This window comes from Pinus tabuliformis, chromosome 9 (genome assembly GCF_031772625.1).
Source record: "Pinus tabuliformis cultivar Carrire ecotype Pingquan chromosome 9, CPIR1, whole genome shotgun sequence".
In the NCBI taxonomy this organism is placed as follows: domain Eukaryota; kingdom Viridiplantae; phylum Streptophyta; class Pinopsida; order Pinales; family Pinaceae; genus Pinus; species Pinus tabuliformis.
Window position 1 is genome coordinate 142,150,764 of NC_142307.1, and position 10,232 is coordinate 142,160,995.

General features: G+C 37.9%; 1 protein-coding gene across 1 annotated transcript; it reads right to left on the reverse strand.

Annotated features, from left to right (window-relative positions):
• Positions 1–4,332: 4,332 nt before the first annotated feature.
• Positions 4,333–9,557, reverse strand: LOC149147507 (cyclin-dependent kinases regulatory subunit 2-like). Its single transcript, XM_089440433.1, has 3 exons — positions 9,158–9,557; positions 8,945–9,005; positions 4,333–4,839 (listed from the first exon to the last, which is right to left on the reverse strand). The coding sequence occupies exons 1-3, from the start codon at positions 9,208–9,210 to the stop codon at positions 4,675–4,677; spliced, it is 279 nt and encodes a 92-aa protein (XP_089296559.1). The 5' UTR covers positions 9,211–9,557; the 3' UTR covers positions 4,333–4,674.
• Positions 9,558–10,232: the final 675 nt, after the last annotated feature.

Sequence of the window (10,232 nt, forward strand, 5' to 3'; positions counted from 1 at the left end):
TATTCAACTAATTAGCATGGAATTTTCGAAAACCACGAGCAAATATTTTAAAGAAGTTTATGGAGGCTAACCAATTGATCACATGCGGAGAACTATCATTTGCAAGGCAATTTACTCTATTATCTTGGCAAGTGAAAGAGTCATTGTAATACGAGAAGCTCACACTTCTCTTGTGTCTAGTCACTTTGGGGTAGGAAAAACCCTGGCCAATTTGTGCAGATTTTGTTATTGGCCTAAAATAAAAGAAATTGTAACCAAATATGTAAATAGGTGTGTGATGTGCTCTATTTGTAAGCCCACTAATAGAAAATTGTGGTTGTACACACCACTCCATGTTCCTTCTCATCCTTGGGAGAGTATCTCCATGGATTTTGTAGGAGGGTTGCCTTTTTCAAAAAAGGGTCATGACTAATTGTGTGTGGTAGTGGATAGGTTTAGCAAGGTGTGTGTCTTGATGCCTTGTAAAAAAAAAAAATTGTTGAACATACTGCTCAACTTTTCTTTCAACATGTATGGGTCCATTTTGGACTACTCACATCCATTGTTTCAAAACGAGTCTCTCAATTTCTTGGAAAATTCTAGACAAGCTTGTGGAAGATAAATAGGAGTATGGTTTTCCATCCACAGACCAATGGACAAACAGAGGTCGTCAATAGAACAGTGGTTCAATTGTTCCAAGGGTATTGTAGCAAACATCCTAAATTGTGGGATGAACATATACATTATGTTCAGCGTGCATACAACAGGGCTTTGCACACTTCTACTTAAAGTTCAACATTTTAGACATGCTTTGGGTACTTACCAAAAGCGCCTTTGATTTGGTCTTTGGGAAGGATGAAGATTTCAATAAACGAAGTGATGAAAATAAGACTCGTAAGTTCATTCAGAGGATCTAGATGATTCATCAAGCAGTGCAGGAACATTTGGAGAAGAATCAGACAGTATAAAGCCCAACATGACAAACACAAAGTTGATCATCAATTCCAAATTAGAGACAGAGTATGGCTTCACATCAACAAGGACAGGTTGAAGGGAGAAGGCAAGAAGTTGAAACCAATCAGATATGGTCCATTCACCATCTTAGAAAAGATTGGGACAAATGCTTATCGCCTTGATCTTCCAGCTTATATGCATTCCATAGTCAATGGAACTTGAAACTTTACGAACCACCCATGATAATGGATCCATCAATGGATGATTTTGCTCTAGAGTACTTTGACAAGTTGTCCAAAGACATCATCCTAAACAGAAGAACCAATACTTCACGACGAGGAGATGTGGAGTACCTTTGAATGGGTTTCAAAGAAATGCATCCTAGTAAGGCATGATGGATTAAAAAGGAGAAAGTGAGGGAGCGATTCTCTCACCTACCTATTGATTGATAAGGATATTGGAGGCCCAAAAGCTCCTCAGTGGCGAAGATTGATCCAGGAGGATCCAAAAAAGTTCAAAATTTAGAGTCCCCATATCACAAAACCAACACCAAGTCGTAGATCTCGTTGTTCATCTGAAATTTAGCACAAATAGCAAAAGTTAGGTGGGACCCATAGAATGCCACGTGGCGCTCCCACATGGCATCCCAATTAGTAATTGGTGGGACCCACAAGGGTCGACGTGGCAATACTATTGACACAGCATATGTGACAAGTTGGCAGGACGAGTGACTAGGCACAGACGTGCCTATGGGGTAGGTGCCACGTGGCACCCAACGGGCAGCCCACAAGGTCCCAACCAACACACAAACACATGGCAAGTTGAACGCATGGACAAACGGTCAAAGGTTGGGCAGTTACAACAAACCACATATATTACAAATACACCAATGTCACCAGCGAACCACCATATATATATAATATGCCAAAAGCCAAGTGGGGAGGGGCCTGCTTAACCCTAGGACCTCCCCCCCAATTATATGCCTTAACATAGCCATGACAACCAACACACCCAACAGGCTATGTTGGTTTGTTCACCAACGAGAAATTATTTAAGCTGCATTTGACCAGCGCAAAGGAGAGGAGGTCAGGCCATGGAGAGGGTCGCGTCATGCTTTTCGAGAAAAGTTATGTGGTATATTCTAAGGAATGATTTGTAGGAATATTCCTAGAATATTCTAATTGTTATGACATCTTGGAAAATTCCCCAATGGATCCAGAGTTGAAAGTTACAAGTTTATACTCATTTTTCACGAAATTTCGAAAGGAATCCACTGGTGCAGTGAGAATTGGGATCTAAGCAGCGAAATTTCAAGTAACTCCTACATTAATTTGTAGAGGTCTCCATTTTGAAGCTAGGCCAAGAGACATAGCTCACACATTGTGAGTGAACTTTATTAACAAATCTTGGTGTATTGTCTATATTATCTTTCATTTTGTGTTGTTTCTTCATGGATGTTGCACCAACCCTCTTCCAAAAGCCTCCTTATTACGAAACCCAATATTTGCATTTGAAAATCATTTTTTGCTTCCCATCTATTTGAAGTAACTTTCCCTAACTCTAGGGTTCTCAGGTGCCTGTCCCCATGCCAGGCTACCTTGGTTGTAAACTTGTCGATTACAAAAGATCTAACGTACCCAACTTTAGAAAGTGCTTGTTTGCTTCTTTGAAACGAAGGCAATACGCAGAAAATAATATAAAAAGGAGAGAAGATGTGGGTCCAACTTGTTCCTCCAACCGGAAACCAAATCTCGATCTAAACGTTGTGTTTGAACTCTGCCTGGAACCCTAGTAACATTGTCTGGAAGGGAAACATTATCCTATCCATTCACCAAGCCAAAAACTTGTGATATATATAATTAAGGGTTTTGAACACTACATAACTCACTCATTCTAGAAGCTACCCTTGTTCTTCTTCTTAGATAGAGTAACAACTAATTTTAATGGAGCAGTTTAATTATCAAACATTTTTATCTTTTTCACAAAAGATTTAACGTACCCAACTTTAGAAAGTGCTTGTTTGCTGCTTTGAAACAAAGGCAATACACACAAAATAATATAAAAAGGAGAGAAGATGTGGGTCCAACTTGTTCCTCCAACTGGAAACTAAATCTCGATCTAAACGTTGTGTTTGAACTCTGCCTGGAACCCTAGTAATGTTGTCTGGAAGGGAAACATTATCCTATCCATTCACCAAGCGAGAAACTTGTGATATAATTAAGGGTTTTGAACACTACATAACTCACTCATTTTAGAAGCTACCCTTTTTTCTTCTTCTTAGATAGAGTAACAACTAATTTAATGGAGCAGTTTAATTATCAAACGTTTTTATCTTTTTCACAAGAATTTGGCAATACAATTTTTAAATGTGCCTTAAAAAACCCATATAATATACTAGATTTCAAACAAAATTGACTAAAAAGAAAGAAAAAAACAAACATCTAGCAATTAGATTACGCAAATTTTAACAATTAAACATCTCACAACTAGACATTATACAAAATGCCACCAATTCTTCATGAATACAAAGCTAAACATATTCATACAAGTGCCATCTATTCTTCATGTATACCAAACTAAACTTAACAACTTCTATGGCATAATTTTGGCAGCTTCGCAGCAACTCATTCAAGGTAAGCATCTAGCTAGTAGACATAATTGCCAATGCCACCGTTTTATATGCCACGTGCCATAACAATGTCATAAGACAAAAGGCAATATAGAAAGTCTAATGGTACTAATGGTACTACTCTCCACATGCATGGCATGGCAGGGCAGGGCATCACATCAACTACTATTGTGTTCATCTGGACAGCTTTAATTTACAATAAACAAAATTGTGTGCATCCATTTTGGACTATCATGAGAAGAAAAGAGCACATATCACAATTCACAAGGGCGTATCATATACAGTCAGATCAAAAGGAAATAATGACCATCTTTTAACGTGGTGACCATTCATGGCAAAATGGGACTTTCCAAATCCATTTTTAAATTTAAATTTCTACATCAATGAGACGAATTACACAAATAATAGTCATGTTTAGGTTAACTTTCACAAAATAATAGTCATTTTTAGATGGTGAAGGGGACTTTCACACTACTCAAGGCTCTACTGTCATAGCCTTAACTAGACATAATTGCCAATGCCACCATTTTAAATGCCACTTGTCATAACAATGTCATAAGACGAAGGAAATATAGAAAGTCTAATGTTACTAATGGTACTACTCTCCACATGCATGGCATGGCAGGGCAGGGCATCACATCAGCTACTATTGTGTTCATCTGGACAGCTTTAATTTACAATAAACAAAATTGTGTGCATCCATTTTGGACTATCGTGAGAAGAAAAGAGCACAACTCACAATTCACAAGGGCGTATCATATACAGTCAGATCAAAAGAAAATAATGACCATCTTTTAACGTGGTGACCATTCATGGCAAAATGGGACTTTCCATATCCATTTTTAAATTTAAATTTCTACATCAATGAGACGAGTTAGACAAATAATAGCCATGTTTAGGTTAACTTTCACAAAATAATAGTCATTTTTAGATGGTGAAGGGGACTTTCACACTACTGTCATGGCCTTAACTAGGAGCTTTTGTCAATGCTGACCACCTAAGTACATAGATTGAACTAGTAGAGAGAAATTGAAGGACCAGAATATCAATTGAAGAATTAATTGATAGAATAGTGTCCATTTAAATCAGATCATTTACAACGCATATAACCATCAGGCTGGAAGCCCCATAGCTTGTGCCTGCTGCTGTGCCTGCTGCTGGTGGTTTTGCTGGTAATTCAAAGGCCTTCTGAATAACATAATGTGTGGCTCAGGGCGGTGAATGGCATAATGCACCCACCCGCGAGACTGCTGAACCCCGATTCCTCGCCATTCATTCTGATCAAATAACAAAGACACAAAATAATTCAAACCCCGCCCTTGTAAGAGATAACATCTAATATGGTTCACAAAAATAGAAACAAAATAATCACGTCACAATAGAATGATTCATACAATAGCCTGAGCATATAAGAGGGGATATACTATGACAAATTGATATACCTTCATACAATAGCCTGAGGATATAAGAGAGGGTATACTAATGACAAATTGATATACTGTACCCTCTCAAAACAAACCCAGAATACACTAGAAGAGAGGCACAATGGCAGCCAAAAACATATCAACAGTGAAGGGCTGGCACTCCTTAGAAATGGCAGCCAAAAGCATATCAAATACATTACTATTGGAGTCTGTGTGTGTAAAAAAAGGCCAATGCCAGAAGAGGGAAAAAAACTAAAAAACAAAACAAAGTAGCATGGATCCATCTGAACCCTGGCTCTAAAGTTAAATGAATCTATGCTAAGCTCAGGTTGAAAAAATCGATGAACTTCACAACTAGTAGGAGAATCAGCAGCTCTTAGAAGTGACCACCAAAGAGAAAATGAAGATCTCAATAGATTTGAAGTGATGCATCTTTGAGTAGCAGTTTCATAAGCCTTTAAACCAAGAAAGAAATCTAAGACTTTTAGTATTTCAATCAAGAAGAAAGAGATCTGTTTGAGCTATTACATTAGTATTACAACTTAAAATTTTCATCTATCCAGTATATTTATTACTTGGGTTTCATTAACCAGGTACGTGACTTTGAAAAATTAATGAAATTAAACGTCAATTTCTCGTGACTTGTGTACATGTGAAATACCCTCTGCCCAGGGTGGCAGTTTCCACTGCCTGTCCAGGTTGAGCACTGAAGTTTTGGCAGAATTCGTCGTATGGAATGAGAACCTATTATACATACATAATGCTCCTAATCTGTAAAATAACCCCTCATATTATTTGACGGAACTAGCATGTATTGAAATTCCTTGTAAACAAGAAAGAAAATACAAGAATACCAGAATTGGATTTGGATCCAATTAAGTGTTCAACTTCAAATGCTTAATTTAGTGGTCTGAAATATATAAGCAAGGCAGCCTTTTCAACATGGATTCACCGAGGCCTCTTTACATAACAGCTATTAATATTAAAAGTGATGTGTGGGGTATAAAAAAACTTCTGACTTGTCGGGAAGGAGTCCAAAAAAGATCATAACCTGTGGAGATATTTGCTGTCATACAATAGCAACCTAGTGGGCATGTTGCCAAATTTCTAAGGGAATGTGCCATTGTGGGATTACCACGGACCCGTATTGCTTTTTCTGCATCTGACTCAAGGTATATCAGCATAGATCCATCTTATATACGGATCTAACATGAGTCTAGAGGGATCCAATTTATTCACATGCAAATTTTTTTACAAGTTGACATTATTTAAATGTTTTGTATAGTTATTTAATTTTTTTTATTTTTATATTTTTAAAATTTTTATTGACCAAGATGAGCAAAATTTCCACTTTCATGACAGACAGACAGCGTTATACATCATACTGGAATGTAGAATAAGCCTCGCAACTCAATGAGCAAGCCAAGCATTTCAACATCGATTAGCTGGTAAACAAGGGCCCTGTCTTATAATGGATATAACAATTGTAAATTTTAAAACAAGAGTGAACTGTATATATAACCATAGTAGCCATATACAACCGTACTGTTCTTTGCTGTATGGAATTGGGCAATAGTACAAAATTCAGTGAATTCTCTAACGGTACAGTTAACCTATCTTTTTGTGCCTTTAATACCAGTCAACTTATAAGGGCCAAAAACAGCCTATAAAGATAGAAACTAACATTATAAAATTTTCAAGGAATGAACTATTTTTTCCAATTTACTTCACATTCCTGAGGCTGAAATTCTTATAAAATATGGAACAAAATGAACGTTTTCGTATCTATGAGAGGTATACTTTTGTATTGGAAGTTGTACTTGACATTTTTATTATGTATCTTTTTTTTTTGTACCAAATCCTATGTGAATCTACACCGGTTACCATGACTAGGAATAAGCAGAGCCCCTTCAGGGATCTCTACTGTCTAGAATAGAGTAGCAGCCTAGCAGCATAATTCAAACGAAAGCAACCACTGGAGTTTGCAGATTATTTGTAGAATACTCTAGAGTAAATCTCAGGTGTGAATTTTTCACCAGCAGGTACTTCTAGATCCCTCCTCCGACCCACAACAAATAAAAACGTATTGTACAGCTTGAATTTGACCACTCCATCTTCCCAACTCAAAAAACCCAACGAAGTTGAAACCTAAGCCTAAGATATGGAAGCCTCCATATACCACGACTAGGAAAAAGTACAGACCTGTAAGTATCTTTGCTGTCTATAATGGAATAGCAGCCTAGCAGCATATTTCAACTCTTGACAAGAAATACCAGTGCTATTGGAGACACAAAGAAAAGCACTCACCTCAGCCAGACTCAAAAATAAACTGCAAAAGCAACCATTGGTGTTTGCAGATTATTTGGAGAATACTCTAAGCCATATTATATAGCAATATCTGAGGCGTGAGTCCTGACCAGCAGATAATTCCAGATCCCTCCTCTAACCCACAACCAAAAAGAATTAAACCAATTGTAGAGCTTGAATCTGGCGACCAGTCTTCCCAACTAAAAAGCTCCAAGGATGTTGGAAGGTAAGCCCAAGGAACTGGAGATTGTTGGAGTCACGATTGCCGTTACACTAAAACCCACAGGTGTTAGTAAACAGAGACATTATGTGTTAAGCACATGCCACGAAACACATGGGAGCGTTGGATCAACACCGCCATTAACGGGGAGAGCAACAATCTCCCCCCTCAATGCGAGCCAGGTGTGTTTCGAACTCGAAACCTTTGGCTCTGATACCACTTGTTGGAGTCACGATTGCCATTACACCAAAACCCGCATGTGTTAGTAAACAGACACATCGCTAGTGTTAAGCACATGCCACGAAACACACGGGAGCATTGGATCAACACCACCATTAACGGGGAGCGCAACAATCTCCCCCCTCAACGCGAGCCAGGTGTGTTTCGAACTCGAGACCTTTGGCTCCGATACCACTTGTTGGAGTCACGATTGCCATTACACCAAAACCCGCAGGTGTTAGTAAACAGACACATCGCTAGTGTTAAGCACATGCCACGAAACACACGGGAGCGTTGGATCAACACCACCATTAACGGGGAGCGCAACAGAGACTAGATCTACTCGACAGACCATGTTATAAAGCACTTTCAGGAGCTGGAGTGAAAAGTGGTACTTACTATGCACATATGCAAAAGGGCCTAAGGGCTAGGGCAGAAAAGATTAGATTGTACTGGATGTCTGCAGATTACTTGGAGAATACTCTAGGCCATACAGTCCGGCAATATCTCAGGTGTGGGTCCTCACCAGCAGATACTTCCAGATCCTTCCTCTGACCCACAACCAAACAGAATAAAACCAATTGTAGAGCTTCGATCTGGCGACCAGTCTTCCCAGCTCAGAAGCTCCAAGGAAGCTGGAACGTAAGCCCAAGGAACCGTGGCCTTGATGTACTCGACAGACCATGTTATAAAGCACTTACAGGATCTAGAGTGAAACGTGGTACTTGCTATGCACATAAGGAAAAGGGCCTAAGGGCTAGGGCAGAAAAAGATTAGACTACTGGATGCAAATCTAACAGGAATTTCTTCATCCTAGAACATGGAAACACTTGACAGACCAATAGATGTACATCCGAAAAAATCCCGAGGTAATAGAACCACAAATAAGGAAAATGCTGAAAATAGAAAGAAAAAAATCTCCATATATATATTCAAGGTGAGCCTAACTTCAGTTGCAATATTTTCCCAAAACTGAGATTGACCCAAATCCTAAACCGATATTTCTAAACCCAACAACAACTTGATCCCGAAGTACAGGTGTAACACCCGAATTTTGTATTGTCATTACCCGAAATGATTCTCTGGAGCTAACCATAAAACGAAAGAAACCATACCCATAATAAGTAAGAGGATGTTTCGCACACCATAATCTTGAAAATAACGACATTAGAATCGACCTCGCAACCTCGAGTAGGAAGAGCCGTGGCTTACCTCACTCAGAAGGCGATCCTTGGGAAGAAGGCGAGCAATTTCAGGCGGAAGCTCAACATGCCTGCACACAGAAATAAACAAGATTCAAAACATTTTTCTACTGAAACTAAAAAGGAAGCTTTTATCGGATTTGGCCTTCAAACCCTAAGCTCTAGAACCTAAAACTTCGAGGGATAAAGCATTAAAATCCTTCAAACAGGAAATGTACCAGACCTGTACTCATAGATATCGTCGTAGTACTTCTCAGAATACTCTATTTGAGGCATTTTTCCGGTCTGTAAATCAATAAAGAAAACCAGGGTTTGAACGAAATGTCTGGGATTGTTAATGAAAGACACTAAACGAATGAGAGTTCGAACAGGGCAACCTGCAAAAACAGAGTCTCACTGAAGAGAAAAAAACAGTGAAAAACTAGAATATACGAGCACTGTTAAGCAAATATTTTCCCTTGAGAACAGTCCGAAATGGGATTTGGTTATTGCAACATTGGTGAACAGAGAAGATTTATAGTTTTCAAACTGCAGGGAGCTACTTATTTTCATTTGCCGAGAGGGACGCTGCTAGTAATTTTTTATTATTTTTTGAATTAGTAGCTGTTTGTGACCGTTGTGAAGCGTGACGTGGCGGAGTAACTGGTTAACCAGAAGGTTATTGGCTATTTATGATAGATTCTGACCGGCCAACACAAAACAATCCCGGAGAATGTTATCTCAGAAGCTTGAGAAAAAGTATCTAATAACTATCCCAAGAATTTACTAGCCAGTAAATCATCGGCAACAAAAGGATTCGTGTACTAAGTGGACTGGTCCCCATGAAAACGTATGTATATCTAATATTTGGGGCTGCTTATAAAAAAATGATAATACATAGGAGAGACACCTTATTTATAGAGACTTATTTATAATTTTTATAAGGATCTTAAACTTTTCTATTATTTGTTTTAGGAAGTTTTATTTAAGAGTATTTTAATTAAGGAAGTTTTATTCCAATAATATTTGATTGGTTTATAATGATATGGTTTTATGAATTCAATTAATGTTATTTTAGATCTATTTTAATTCCGCATCTAGTATGTGTCTAGAAGGATCAAATCTATTTCCATACTTGTAGATTTGGATTTAAGGCGGATCTCCATTAGTTTAATTATTAATTATAATTATATTTTATTTTTTTTTGGTAATTTAATCAAGTCAAAATGTTTTATTGATAATTATAATTAAGTATTTTATTTCATTTTTATTTTTTAACCTAGGCAAAATGTTTACAAGACATTAAATTACATTACAAC